A 16,180-nucleotide genomic window follows, 5' to 3' on the forward strand; every position below is an offset into this window, starting at 1 on the left:
AAAATCTTACACCAATTCATTTTTCTCTTAAAAACAGCTGGATTAAGGATGGGCCCTAGAAAAAAATTCTTGTTCATATGAACTGGTGCTATTTGATTCACCCAACCATGAATTTGGATGTTCACAGAAGCATTTCATTATAAAATGGAAGTCATATATAGCTGAGCTAAACAGATCTAGAATAAAATGTAAAAATTTTGAGGAGATAACTTAATCATGTGATAATTAAATAGAATACATGTACTTATGTTCATTGCAGCATTATTTACAATAGCCAAGATTTGGAAGCAGTCCAAGTGCCCATCAGTAGATGAATGAATTAAAAAGTTGTGGTATATTTACACAATGAAATACTATTCTGTTTTAAAAAGGAAATTTTTACCTTTTTTGACAGCATGAGTGGACCTGGAGAGTACTATGCTAAGTGAAATAAGCCAGTCAGAGAAAGACAAATACCATATGATTTCACTTATATGTAGACTCTAATGAACAAAATAAACTGACAAACAAAATAGAAATAGACTCATAGATATGGAGAACAGACTGACAGTTGTCAGAGGGCATGAAGGTTTGGGAGATGGGTGAAGAATGTGAAGAAATTAAGCAAAGAAAAGAAACTTCAAAGACCTACACAATAGTATGGGGATTAGAAGAGAAAAAGGGGGTAGGAGAGATAGATGAGGATAAAGGGGAGATTTATGGTGATGGAAAGAGACTTGACATGGGGTTGTGAACACACAATACAATATACAGGTGATGTATTATACTATTGTACCACTGAAACATATATAATTTTATTAACCAATATCACCCCAACAAATTCAATAAAAAAGTATGTCCACACAAAAACTTGCACACTGATGTTTATAGCAACTTTATTAATGATAAGCAAAAATTGGAAGCAACTAAGATATCCTTCAGTAGGTGACTGAATAAATAATTTGTGGTACATCAAAAAACAAAGTATTATTCAATGATTAAAAATAAATGAACTCTCAAGCCTTAAAATGCCTATTACTAAGTAAAAAACACAATCTGAAAAGTCAACATACTATATAATTCCATGTATATGTCATTATGAAAACAAACAAACAAACATTCTGTGAAGACAATGAAAAATAAGTGGTTTTCAGGAATTGGGACAAGGGGAGTAATAAGTTGGCAGAGCACAGAGGATTTTTAGGGTAGTAAAACTACTCTGTATAACATAAAAGTGGATATATTTCTTCAAACCCACTGACTGTACACCAAGATTGTCATCTAATGTAAACTATGGGTAATAAAAATGTGTCACTGTAGGTTCATCAATTGCAACAAAGTACTCTTTTTGGTGCTGGATGTTGACAATTGGGGAAGTTGTGTGTGTATATGGCGACAGGTGGTATACGTGAAATCTTTCTCCTTCCAGTCAATTTTGCTGGCAACTTACAAGTCTATTAATTATGAGTAGATATCAAAGATGCTCTGGGTACCTGGTTTTATGCCTTTACCACCTCTCCCTCAAACACATCTACTATCTTATGAGTAGTTAATAAGGAGGAAAACCATAGGCCTGATCGGAGTGGTATGCAATACCACACAGAACAGTGGTTTTAAATCTTTTTATCCTTGAGGACTGATGAAAATAGGAGAATTATTTCAGGGACCGTTGAGGCAGAAATCATCCTGAGCATAAGTGGATTTGACTAAGATCATTGGGTCTATAATTTTTATACAACATTAAGGTTGTTAACTATTTCACAGACTGGCAAGAAATTTCTGACAGACCGGTTCACAGACAAGAGATTGAAAAACACTGACCTGAAGGATTGTTTGTGAAAGTCACTTGTGAAGGGAAATCCTTTCAGTGTGCAAAATATTCTGCAGGATATTAGACTTTGTATAACGGTGGAGAAATGAGAATAGGGAAATCAGTGACAAGGGATTCACATTGCAGGTTGGGGAGCAGTATTTGCACAGACCTCTGTAAGTGAGCTAAGTGTGAAGAAATTCATAGCTTATGCAAATAATGATCAGATAATGATCAGAGGGCATCTATAGTAGAGAAGGGTCTAACTAATCATATGAGAAAAATTATCTGCTCTTTTGTTTTATTTATTTATTTATTTATTTATTTATTTATTTATTTATATTTTTCTGAAGTGAGAAGCAGAGAGATAGACAGACTCCCACATACACCCGAGTAGGATCCATTTGGCATGCCCATCAGGCAGTGATGCTGTGCCCATCTGGGGAGTTGCTCCATTGCAACTGGAGCCATTCTTGTGCCTGAGGCAGAGGCCATGGAGCCATCCTCAGTGCCCAGGCCAACTTTGCTCCAGTGGAGCCTTGGCTGCAGGAGGGGAAGAAAGAGACAGAGAGGAAGGAGAGGGAGAGAGTAGAGAAGCAGATGGGTGTCTCTCCTGTGTGCCCTGGTCAGGAATCGAACCCAGGACTTTCACATGCTAGGCTGTTGCTCTCCCACGGAACCAACTGGCCAGGGCCTATGACCGACTCCATTGATTAGTCAAGCACTTTCTCCAGTAACTCTTATGCATATTCAACAGGTCTATGTATAAAGTATACATGGTGATTGGAGTAGTGACTATGTAAGGGTTCAAAAATGTGATATTTTCTGTACCAGACTTGACTTGGTTACCACCACTTTTGAGTGCCCAACATGCTCACAGAAAAGACTTATAATAAGCACTGAATATGGTAAAATTTCCAGTGGATGAACAGGCTGTCTGATACCAGAGTGATTATACTAAACCACTCCTCTTATGGAGGAGACAACACTTTGTCCTTGATAGGACAGGCAAATATTCTAGATATTGATTTCTCTTCTCTGTCTGTAAAGATTGTGCCAGAACAACTATTCATGGACTTATAAAATGCTTTAATTTATTGACATGGTATCTCACATAATATTATTTCTAACTAAGAAATACATTTTATAGCAATGAGCTCATTCTCACAGAATTCACTGGTTTTACTATGTGCTTTATAAGATTGGTTGAAGATTCATTTGTTATGACAATTAGGAGAAGACAACATGCAAGTTTAAAATGCTTTCCTAAAAGGCGTCATATATACTCTAAACCTGTGGCCAGTAAATGGTGTTATTTCTTCCATAGTTAAGAATTAAGTGGTGGGTGGAGGTGGCCTTTCCTACTATTAAAGCTCATAACATACTAAAAAAAAAACCCACTTGATTCCATTCCTACAATTATGCTTGGTACATTTCAAAATCCCAGTGTACAATGGAATGATATTTCTACCAGGAAACAAATTCATGGATGGGAAGCTGAGCCCACTTTGTAAACGTTTTTAAGCTCTTTATGCCACTAAACTAATAGACAATGAAGAGAGTTACTGTATTGGACTAGGTAATTAATTCTAATTTTAAGGGGAAATGGGTTGCTGCTACACGTGGGTCAAAGAGAATTATGTTTGGAATCCAGAGGCTTCACAGTTGGTCAAGTGTGTAACAGGAAGTGGTACCTCTATTTACTCCCCTGCCCAACTGTCCTCATAAGTGGACATTGCAACAACTGGAAAAAGGAATGACCATGGGACTCAGATCCTTCAGGAATAAAGGCTTGTGACACCCAAACAGATAAAGAACCTCATCCATCCAGGTGCTGAAAGAAGGTAAAAGGAGCACAGAAAAGGACAAGAAAGGCAGCTATGGTTATCAACTTAGCCTCATGAATAGTTAGAGAGGGGGAAATGTAGCACTAAGCTTTATGTTTTTTTTTCTCTTTCCCTACATGTCACTACTATTTTAATAAATAACATTTGTAGTGGTTAATGTTTTAGGTGAAGTATGATCAAAGTGATATTACCTGCAATATGTTAGCTTGTGTGACTTCACTCATTCCCTTTGGTGGAGACATAAAATTTTCACTCAGAGGAAGGACCAGAAGGGATGCTGAAGTACAAAAGAAGTGGGCAGTGCTAAGTAACTTTCATTTGCCCCTCTACCTCCACCCTCCACCCTTCTTAATTTGCTCTGTGTCCCAGGAGGCTGACCTATATGGACTATATTGATGAGATCCCATGACTTCTGATTTCCAGTTGGATTCAGCTAATGAGAAACCACAATAGGCAATCAGAAGCAAGGAAGGAAATGAGATAAGGGTATTTGTTCTCTGAAATGTTAGCCCAGGCTGACTATGACTATTCTCTGCTCATGGTGGCCTTCTATACACAACTCTCACCTTCACAGTTCTTGTCCCTACGGGCATAGAAGGAATAACTCATTGGTAATAGCTCCAGTTTGCTGCACTATGTCTTGTGGTTCACTTAAACACTGTCAACACCTTTATAAATAGCCCTTTATTAAATAAGTTCTTTCAGATCATCTTAATTTGTGTGTGTCATTTGTTAAATGATTTGGTCCCTAATTCATACAATTCTCCTTGGTAGTGCTCTTTGTACATCCTAATATCTATGGCAGGGTGGATGTGAGCCATATATCTATATGCAATTTTTTATACATGTGCATATATAAATATATATTAAGGATAAATGAATTTTGTCCTGTTACTTGATTACAAGTGTGTTTTAGAATTTTATTGTTAAAGATTTATACAAAACTACTGTTGGGCATATAGAAAACGTACTTATGGGAGTTTTAGTTAGGTCTAGAGATATGTGACAATCAGGCAGAAATTGACTGCTTAATAGCCATAGAATATTTTAAGTTTCAAATTTTGGTAGATGTTTATTTCTCTATTTTTACTTTGTTTTCATGTACTGAAATATTACTGAGATTGTTTTGAACTATATTTAGTCATGGATTTTATTTACTCATTTGTGATATATTTAATGAGGATATTAAACTACTGTTGACTGGTAAAATTTTTATCTGAGTAAATAGGTTATAATAAAGGAAAACATGTTCTTATAGATTTTATCTGAAGATCTAGGTAAATTAATCCTATGAAGGTTGAAGTAGAAAGTAAATGTAATACATTTCAAAACAAATTTAGCTAAACTAATTGAATGTAGATAAGAGTATGATGTGGATGGGTTGAAAATAATATATATTGATAACAAAATAATTATGTTTTGTTCGGTACAAAATAAGAGGATTACAGTTATCTCTGTAGAAGGAGATAATCCGTATCATGAAGAGAAGACAAGAGAAAATGAAGTCTTAAAAAATACAGACTTATTTTACTATTTGCATTTTGGTGATAGATCAACATGAATACCTACACACATATGTAGGGGGTGCAATATTAGGATGCCAGATATATTTGTTGCTTTTAGAAATAAAATAAGTGGGAGTGGTTTAGGAGCTGGAGTTTAAAACCTAAATTTTTCATTAATTATCTTGTTTGATTGTAGGGTTGCTTGAGAAAGCCTGTCTCCAAGGCATGCACATTTAATCTCCACACATTCTAAATTTGGCATTAACATTTTGCACCTAAGTTTACAAATAAAGTTCATGAAAGAATTGCAGCATCAATTAATCAAAACCCAGTAATTTAGGCCATACCCATTTAATAACCCTTACTGGTATATCATTAATGGCAACTATATAACTATGTTTAGGTAAAATATTTTGCATCTATGATCTGGCATAGATTCTGAGTTGGAATGGGAGGAGCTAATCTTATGGCTATCAATGAACAGTTGCTACTGTTTATGTATAGAAAATAAGCTTAGTAATACTTATATAAAAAGGGAGTACCAAGTCCAGAGACACATAAGTATATTAAACCTTATTTTATATATATGTGACAACAATCCTGCAATGAGGTTGGAGAAGAGATAACATGAGATTCCTTTGTTTGGTATGAGACTTGATTACCTACAGTAGTTCTTCAGAGAATTGGGGGTTGGGTGATGTTGTGCTTTGGATACACTATGTATTTGGATCCTGTACATATTGATACAATGCTGTCAAAGGAAAACAAAGGAGCAACAAGTACAAATATTTTAATTTTTAGCATAAACTAAAAGTTTCTGGAGATATTCTTTAAAATCAATTCTGTAAAACAGGTTTTTCAGGAAACTACTTTGTAGTCAGATTTAACTAAAAAAAATAAAATAAATGCCTTCCTGAGTCATTACATTATTATCTAAAGTTCTTTCATGAAATTTCACAGTCTGAAACTATTCAGGCTGGAACACTAACTTCACAATCTGCACAGCTGTCACGCAGCCAATGTACAAACCAAATATCAGTACTCAAACTTCAAGGTTTTTCTCCTTGTATGGAGAATAACCTGCCTTTTATAAGGCTATATGTTCACTGGCTATTCTTAGTATTATTTGAAATATTTCATTAAGATTTTCTGAAAAATAAAGTCTATGCAAATGTCTGATGACTTGATATAACCATTTTTATTTTTATTTTTGTATTTTTCTGAAGTTATAAGTAGGGAGGCAGTCAAACAGACTCCCACATGTGCTCAACCAGCTTCTACCAGGAATGCTCACCAGAGGATGATACTCTGCCCACCTGGGGCATTGTTCCCTTGCAGCTGGAGCCATTCTAGCTCCTGAGGCAAAGGCCATGGAGCTGTCCTCAGCACCCTGGCCAACTTTGTTTCAATGGAGCCTTGGCTGCAGGAGGAAAAAAGATAGAGAGAAAGGAGAGGGGGAAAGGTAGAGAAGAAGATGGATGCTTCTCTTGTGTGCCCTAGCCTGGAATCAAACCCAGGACTTCCACATGCTAGGCTGACACTCTACTGCTGAGGCAAGGGGCCAGGGCCTTATAACCATTTTAAGTGATACAAATTGTTACTTTAATGGCCATTCAGTTAGTTTCTAGTTATATTTCATACATTTCCATGGAGCTATGGTATTTTGAATTTTCAGATAGCAGAATAGGCGACCATTTTGTGGTATATAAAATAATTCTATAAACTTTATTTCAGGTCAAATTCAAGAACAAAATCAAAATTTACTTACCTCACATGGGAAAAAATGCTCAATTAACTAGCAAGAAGATAATTTATAATAACATTATTAATAATGATAATCATTTGATTTTAGTAAACAGTTTCTGAGAAATGATAGCTGAGAATACCATATAGTTCATCTTTTTTCTTTTTTTTTAAGGTAAGGAAACTGAAGATAATAGTAGTGAGGCAGACTCTCACATATGTCCCAACTGGGATCCACCTGGCAACCCTATTTTGGACCAATACTCTAGTACTGAGCTATTTTTAGCACCTGAGGCTGATGTGCTTCAACAGAGCTATCCTCAGTTCAATATGGTAATTTATTGGAGTGAATTTTCACATATCCATAGTCTTCTTGAAACTATGTTCTACTGTTGCCAACTTTCTGAGAACAAAATCATACTTACTCACCTTGTGTTGTTATTAGCATACATCATAAAATTTGGTACAGTTTCTCTCTCATGAATCTTTATTTGAATATTTTATGTCCATAAAACATAATCCCTCAAATAGCCTACAATATTTTAAGCAGTGTAAATCAGATTAATGATGCCCAACACCTCTAAGTATGGAGGTGTGTTTCTGCTGATTCCAGCAGAAATTTTGTAGGATGCACTAAATTTTCTTTCATATCATCTTGGTTTACTTAGTCCTTGATACATGCTTCAAAATGAATGAACCCTGAAAATATTATGGTAAGTGAAGGGAATGAAAGAAGAAAACTATAAAAGATCACATCTTTTATAATTCCATTTATTTGCAATGACCAGAATAGGGAAAACTATAGAGACAGAAATATGTCAATAGTGCTTTAGGACTGGGGAGGCCTGGACACAGTAGGGAAGAGAGAATGTGGAGTTTCTTTTAGAGGAGATTAAAATATACTATTACTGATTGTGGTTTTGCTTGTATGCATCTATAAATATACTAAAAAACCATTGATATTTTTATTTTATTTTATTTATTTATTTTGTGGGAGAAACAGAGAGAGGGACAGATAGGGACGGACAGACAGGAAGGGAAAGAGATGAGAAGTATCAATTCTTTGTTGTGGCATCTTAGTTGTTTTGTTCATTGATTGCTTTCTCATATGTGGCCTGACCGGGGTGCTACAGCAGACCGAGTAACCTCTTGTTCAAGCCAGCGACCTTGGACTCATGCTGGTGAGCCTTGCTCAACCCAAATCAGTCTGTGCTCAAGCCAGCAACTTTGGTGTTTCGAACCTGGGTCCTCCATGTCCCAGTCCTACGCTCTATCCTCTGAGCTACCACCTGGTCAGTCGCATTGATACTTCTAAAAGATAAATCACATGGTATGTGAATTATAGTCCAATAAGTTGTTTAAAATGTGAGGTGAGGGACTTATACATAGCATTTGATATATTGTATTTATTCAGATTCTTTCTTCCAGGGCCTGACAAATTAATTTAGTTTAATGAAAATCATGAAAAGCCTATCAGTGGCAAAACACTGTGCACCATCAATGCAAAAAATAAAAGACGATTGCCCTGGCCAGTTGGCTCAGTGGTAGAGCGTCGGCCTGGCGTGCAGAAGTCCCGGGTCCGATTCCCGGCCAGGGCACACAGGAGAAGCGCCCATCTGCTTCTCCACCCCTCCCCCTCGCCTTCCTCTCTGTCTCTCTTCCCCTCCCTCAGCCGAGGCTCCATTGGAGCAAAGATGGCCACGCGCTGGGGATGGCTCCTTGGCCTCTGCCCCAGGCGCTAGAGTGGCTCTGGTCGCGGCAGAGCGTAGCCCCGGAGGGGCAGAGCATCACCCCCTGGTGGGCATGCCGGGTGGATCCCGGTCAGGTGCATGCGGGAGTCTGTCTGACTGTGTCTCTCCGTTTCCAGCTTCGGAAAAATACAAAAAATAAATAAATAATAAATAAATAAATAAATAAATAAATAAATAAATAAATAAAAGACGAAACAGCCATTACCTTTAAGGAAGTTAAAATGCAATCGTGATGATGATATAATATTGATGATGCTGATGATGATAAGAGAAAAAACTTAAAATACCATTTATTGAGCACTTACTATGTGCCAGGAACTGTGTTAAATTCTTTCAATGTTATTTTGTCTTATTTATATAATAATCCTAGAAATAGATAATTAAAAAATATTTTTCCTGATTTTGTATCTGAGAAAATTGATACACAATGAGGTTAAAACTAACTTAATTAAGGTCATACATTAAGAAACGATATGCCAAGAATTTCAACCTGGTGCTTTGCCAAGAGCCAGTGCTCTTAATAATTATAACAAAATACACAATAGAAGGTAGATTAAGCTAAGCATCATGAAAAAGTCAAGTAAAACTGATAGAGCCATTTGAAGATAGAATACATCTTGTTCGCAGCTCAGTAAGGGCTAGGAAAATCAGTTCAGCTCTGAAGTGCATAGCTATGTTTGAATGTTGGGCTACAATTTTCATGATCATGAAGTAGTATTAGCCTACATCATATCAAATATTGTTCTGTAAACTAAATATGGTTAAACAGGAAATAACTACAGAGTTACAATGTCAAATGTATGCTTTTCTCAAGATGAATTTATAATAAAGGAATTATCACATCACAAGATATAAAACCAGAACCTCAAGTTTTATTCATTCTCTTTATCTCCAATCTAATCCTTTTTCAGCCTGAGATCTTTCAAATTCTTTTTGTGTTTGCAATTACATTCCTAATCTAGATCGTATTGATTTTTTCTCCTCTCACATCTACTTTCTTATTGAGTTTCCTTCTGCTTTCCTTTCCACCGTCTATGTTAGTTGAATGTTCTGGCTAAAGTTATTATTCTTATGATTCACATAAAGCAAATCACTAATAATAATTTTAGTGCTTTTTGCATAAGGGAAAATTATTTTGTCAATATGGATTTTATATTTTACATGATCACCTAAATCTCTTTAGCCTACTGTTCTCTACATATTTTCATATCACTCTTCTCTGCCATATCACATTGACTTACATCTAAAAAGCAGCATTCCTCTTCTTCATCAAGTCACCACTGAGTGTTTTTTATATTTCTTTCCCAATTCCTTTACTGGAAGATCATTTTGGCTATAATCAGAGGAATAATGAAGCTTTACTTCCTTGTCTGTCAGCATTGCTGATAAGCATGAAATATTATGCTAGACCATTCTCTTCTTACAGTCATTACATTAAAAAATGCAAATGAAATTTGCATTTCCTTCTACTATGCAAAAACGATCACCTCTGAATCAATCTCCAGATTACAGAAAGATGTAATGGAAGATTTTATGTGAATAATGAAATAAACATTTTAGAGCTCTATGTTATTAGTCAGATTAGGTTAGATGATGTATGTTGTGGTACCAAAAAAGACTCCAAATCTCAGTGGCTTAACACATAACAGTTTATTTACTACTCTGAAAACAATCACTGCAAGTCCATCAGCTCTTCTGGGGAGGTCTTTTATAAACATTGACAAGAGATCCAGGTTGCCTCCATCTTGTAGGTACCCAGTTTGGAGAACGTTGCTTTCAGGTCACAGTGGCAGATAAAGAGAGAGCTGGAGGTTCCATGCAGGACTTTCTGTGGCTCTGGTATAGAAACGACACATCACTTCTATTTACAATGTCTCTGTAAACCCTCTGCTAGAAGTAATTAAGTGGCATTGCCTAACTACAAAGGGCTGGGAAGTGATAGAAGTACATTTGATAAGCTGTTAATGTCTTTGCCACATTCTACAAATAATATAAGCTTTTTCATATTTTAACGAACAACAACTTTTGAAAAACTCTATATGGATACAAAATATCCCTTAAATATAATAAATTTATCAGCATATAGATATATATATATATTTTAGAAAACATAATGTTATGAAGCTTCAAGGTGATCTAACACGGTATTACATTTATAATTTTCCACGAACCTTACTGAGAGGTTTTGTTATTTCCACTCCAAAAATTTGAGAAACCAATATGTTATTTATCTACTAGACGTCTTTTATATATGTAGCAATTTTAACAGCCTGTGATTCAAGGGAGCTGACACAAAATCAGCAATTTAAAAAAAATAGCAATTGACTCTCTCATCACACCAAAATATTTTGTACATATGACGTTACAATTAGCCCATCTGCTGTAACAGAAATTTCTTGTAACATTGATTTATAAATCACATTACTCTGATATATAAAAGTGTAAAGTAAAAATAATTTTCAACTCATTTCAGCTTCAGTGGTTATCATGAATCAGCAACACAAATGAGGCACCAAATCTTAGTAAAATACAACATAGGAAGATCAATTATATTATCTTCCAAATTTAACTTCTATTTTAATTCAATATTAATGTTTAAGACAACAAACATTAAATCAGCATATTTACTATAATTGTGGCAGTAGTTTTATGTAACAAGACACAGCATACTAGAGGTCTGGCACTCATCTTGCTTACAATAAACCAGCTTCAATATGAAGGCATTACATATTTTTTAAAAACCTTCTTTTTACATGTTCAATATTTTGGCAAGTGTGAAATTAAACACAGTAATGAAATTAATATAGTAAGATTAAGAAATTACAGACTTGAAACTTGTATTTTAAGAATAAATCATATAAAAAAAGGATTACTGGTTATATAGAATATCCCTGGATAATCAAAAATTAATAATATAAAACATGCAAAATATTTCAGAATCTTTATTAATCAAAAAATACCAGGGTCTATTTAAAATTTTTCCCTTCCAAAGGGTATCAAAGTTAATGCAAACCATATAACACTCTAATGTTAAAGACTATTCAATACTGTTGAATTAGAGGTAAATTTTATATAATTGGGGGCTTACTTATACTGTTAAGCTGCTGTCTTTCTTGTTCACTTCAAACAGCATACAACGTACAAGAATTTCATTAAGTAAGAAAAGAATGGCTGCTGCACTGGCAAAAATAGAATGTGTAAGGATCAAAGGCACACTATTCAGCTAGCCAAAGTGATAGCAAACTCTTTTTTCCCCCACAAGCCCTTTCCCCATGTAAACAAAAGTTTTTAAGGAGAAAAGTAAAGTAAACTAAACTTATCTTCAAAAGTAAGGATTTTGAGACATCAGTGTTAAGTCTATGCTTCAAAAATGTCAATTATAGTTGTCTGGATATTTTGGATTATATTTAAACATGTGTCCAAATTAAATAATTTTAAAATTAGATATATTTTTGTCAAAATTATTACTAAAACATTTTACTTTAATTCCAAACGTTTTAACCACTAGTATGACAACAGGGTTTTAGCTGTCAGCGCAATTAAACACTGGAAGAAAAAACACACAAAGTCCAATATTTAAGCTACAGGCAACAATTATGGCCTTTTCTGGCACAGTGGCATTTGATTGGCAACTCAAAGTCCAGGAATAGTTCTATTATTAACACAGGGAAACTCATGCATTTTGGTAAATAGGCCTAACATTCACAGTTGAATTTTCTATTAGACCTTACTTTTTTAAAGAAAAATCTTGCTTTTTGTTGTCTTGATGTTATCCTGACTTGTGACTTAACTCGACTTCTTCTTCTTCTTTTTACCATGTTTCTTGTGATGTTTCTTCTTCTTCTTCTTTGCTTTTTCCATTGTTTTTTCTCGGTCTTCATGTCTTCTCTTCTTTTTGGCTTGTACCTCCTCTTCATAATCTGATTCTGATGAGGACTCTGATGATAAAGGTTTATCCTCAGGGTAAGACTTCTTTCTTTTTCTGCTGGCACTTCTAATATACTCTTCTTTCTCTGTTTCATCCTTTGACTTCTTTTTCTTTTTTTCATATTCCTTGCTATCTGATTCAGAATCAGATGTAGAGCTTTCTGATGATTTGTGTGAATGCTTCTTCTTTTTCTTTCTCTTTTTTCCTCGTTTCTTTTTCTCAACCTCAGAATCTGAAGAACTGCTGGAAGAATCAGAACTTGATGAAGAAGATGAAGATTGATAATACTTCTTTTTTTTCTTTCTCTTTCTTTCTCTTTTTTTGGATGAACCTTCATTTCCACTTAATGCTTTCTCTCTGCTTTGTTCTAGTTCTTTCTTCCAATTCTCATTCATTTTTTCTTCAAATTCTGCTAATGCCTTGGAGCCTTTCTTTTTACTTTCTATTTTTTTCTTCACTTCTTCCCAGGTGGGCCTTGGTCGATTCAGATAATCTTGTATTGTTGGGCCTACAGGTTGAGATGGGCCCCTCCATCTGGCCATGGCTATAGGATTCATATAAGCTACACGATTATCTCGCTTGCCCATGCTGCCAAATGGTTCCACAGAAGACTTTCAGTTGCTAAGGAGAATAAGGTTACACACTCTCCTTAAGTTCTTCATCTGCTGGTATACCAAGTGAGCTCTATTCTGTGAGAGAAGCAAATAACATAATTACAAAACAACTTTAATATAAAACAATATAAACACATAAGCTTAATTGTTTATTGCTATCACATAGTAGAGTAGAAAATTTCAAACTCTTAGAACTTTGGAACAAGTAACATACATAATTAATATTTTTGCATATTTTAGACATTGTGGTACAAATAAACATAAAGTGTTTTATATACCTCACATAAAGTTCTGTTATCTAAATTTTTAATAACTTTTTTTTCCTTTCATATTGTATAACATGTACCATTTTTATTTTTTTGTTGTTGTTCTGCTTTACATGGTATAAAAAGAGAGAGAAATTTTTATTGCAAACTTCTGTACTAAGCAGACATCTTTGACTTAAAAATGTACAGCACAATCCACTCCATTCTTTAAAAGAAATCTAGAAATTCAGAAACACTTGAAAAAAATCTTTCTCACTCAACTCTCAAATCCAATTTTGCTGCTTAAAACTCCACAACAGGTCTCATATCCATTCATTTTTCTCCAAATACATTGTTATCAAGTTAATCGAGGCAATATCATCTCTCACTTGGACTATTAATCTTAGTATCTACTAAGTGTTTACTTTCTGCCAGGGACTGCTTAGTGTTTTGCAATGGATTATCTCATTAAATTTCAAGACTAATATCATGAGGTTAATTCTATTATTATCACTAATTCACAGATGGAGAAACTCAGGCTTTGCAAATTTTAGTGACTTACATTAAGTGACAACTAATAAATGTCAGAACTTGAATTCAACCAAGGCAACCAGACCCTGAACCCTCCACACCTAACACAACATTACATTGCCTCCTTATATCAACTTCTTCAATGATTGCCCTATTTCTACCCTTGTTCCTTTCCATTCCATCAGAAGAATTTTAAAATACTCCAGTGGATTTACATTTTAATAAGAATCAAATTCAAATTCTTTTTGTGTGTGTGACAGAGACAGAGAGAGACAGAGAGAGGAACAGATAGGGACAGACAGACAGAAAGGGAGAGAAATGAGAAGCATCAAGTCTTCATTTTGGCTCCTTAGTTGTTCACTGATTGCTTTCTCACATGTGCCTTGACTGGGGGCTACAGCAGACCGAGTGAACCCCTGCTCAAGCCAGCAACCTTGAGCTCAAGCCAGATAAGCCCACGCTGGTGACCTCGGGGTTTCAAACCTGGATCCTCCATGTCCCAGTCTGATGCTCTGTCCACTGTGCCACTGCCTGGTCAGGCTCAAATCCAAACTCTTATAAAGGTCCTATATGAATTGTTCTCTTTATATCTTTTACTTTCACTCAGTCACTCATCTTCTCCAGTCTTCTCTTGCTTTATGGAATATGCTATGATCCAAGCTTAGCCACCATGGCCAGTTCCAACATCATCCTTCATGTCTACTTTAAATGTCAAGTCATCAGAAAGGCAACTACTAGGTTGAACTATATAGACTGCTAATCATATAGGACGAACAGTGAAATACCCACAATTTCATATGGCTCAACCTTATGCAAAAGTAGGTTGCCTCTGTATTTACCACTCATCTTCATGATTCTATATCCCAGTTTTTTATTTATTTTATTGATAAAACTTAATAAATTGATGATGATTTTATTTGTGTGACTGTTTGGATGTGTGTTTTGTGTGTGCATCCACTACTAAATATAAGCCCAAGAAGGGTAAAGATATATTTTATTTATCATGGTGTTTCCAGTAAGTAACACAGTATTTGGACTGCACAAACTACTCAATAAATATTTTGTCAATAATAAAAAAATAAGTGGATAGATGGATAGGTAACTCTGGAGGAGAGGGGAATTCAGAAAAGCCTCCTGGAGTTGGTAATGTCTGCATAAGATTTTGAAGATTTACTTGGGAAATGAGAAATGAAGGATATTCCTGGTGAAGAAAACAATATATAAACAAACAAAAACAAACAAACAAAACTGGAATCTAAATGAAGAGCATGCATTTAATGTTGATAAAGCCTAAAGTGCAAGTGAGCAGTTTCAGGAGGTGAGGTTGCATAGACAGAAAATAGACTGTGGTCATGGAGGCCCTCTTCGGTCATTTTAAAATCTTGGATTTTGTACAATAGTTGTTGGGAAACCAATAAGGTCTTTTAAATAGAAGGAAAAGATAATCAGCTATATCATAATGTTTGTTGGTCTCCATATTGAATCTGACCTTTTAAATCAACCAAACATACCTACATATCATAAACTCAATGCCACAGATGTTACAGTGGCTCTTAATGATAGTGTCATGCATTTCATTTGCTTGTTAATGTTCATTTTTCCTACTCCTTCAATTGTGTTCATCTCCTCTTAGGTCTTTCTGTCTTTTTCATTCTTACTTCTACTTTAAAGATCTGTTAAATATCATTGTTCCCTTCACTTGATCAACAAAATCCCTTAAGGTTTTTAGTTTATATTTAAGTTGCTGGTTCTCTTTATTTATTTATTTATTTATTTTTTTTTCATTTTTCTGAAGCTGGAAACAGGGAGAGACAGTCAGACAGACTCCTGCATGCGCCCGACCAGGATCCACCCGGCACGCCCACCAGGGGCGACGCTCTGCCCACCAGGGGGCGATGCTCTGCCCATCCTGGGCGTCGCCATGTTGCGACCAGAGCCACTCTAGCTCCTGGGGCAGAGGCCACAGAGCCATCCCCAGCGCCCGGGCCATCTTTGCTCCAATGGTGCCTTGGCCGCGGGAGGGGAAGAGAGAGACAGAGAGGAAAGCGCGGTGGAAGGGTGGAGAAGCAAATGGGCGCTTCCCCTGTGTGCCCTGGCCGGGAATCGAACCCGGGTCCTCCGCACACTAGGCCGACGCTCTACCGCTGAGCCAACCGGCCAGGGCCGTTGCTGGTTCTCTTTAATACTAGAAACTTAGAATTTCATAATCCATTCAAATATCACTTTC

The 16,180-nt window shown here is 35.7% G+C and overlaps 1 protein-coding gene and 1 non-coding gene across 3 annotated transcripts in view; both read right to left on the reverse strand.

Annotated features, from left to right (window-relative positions):
- Window positions 1–10,288: 10,288 nt before the first annotated feature.
- The window catches only part of FAM133A (family with sequence similarity 133 member A), a 35,875-nt gene continuing 29,983 nt past the window's right edge, over window positions 10,289–16,180 (reverse strand). For both annotated transcript variants that reach the window (XM_066357370.1, XM_066357369.1), the window contains exon 3: window positions 10,289–13,252. In XM_066357370.1, the coding sequence (XP_066213467.1) occupies window positions 12,422–13,150 (729 nt within the window). In that variant the 5' untranslated portion in view covers window positions 13,151–13,252 and the 3' untranslated portion in view covers window positions 10,289–12,421. The remainder of the gene's footprint in view (window positions 13,253–16,180) is intronic.
- On the reverse strand, window positions 16,042–16,117 carry TRNAT-AGU (transfer RNA threonine (anticodon AGU)). The gene has a single exon. It is a non-coding gene; the product is annotated as a tRNA-Thr (tRNA).

The sequence above is a fragment of the Saccopteryx leptura genome, chromosome X (assembly GCF_036850995.1).
Source record: "Saccopteryx leptura isolate mSacLep1 chromosome X, mSacLep1_pri_phased_curated, whole genome shotgun sequence".
Lineage (NCBI taxonomy): Eukaryota > Metazoa > Chordata > Mammalia > Chiroptera > Emballonuridae > Saccopteryx > Saccopteryx leptura.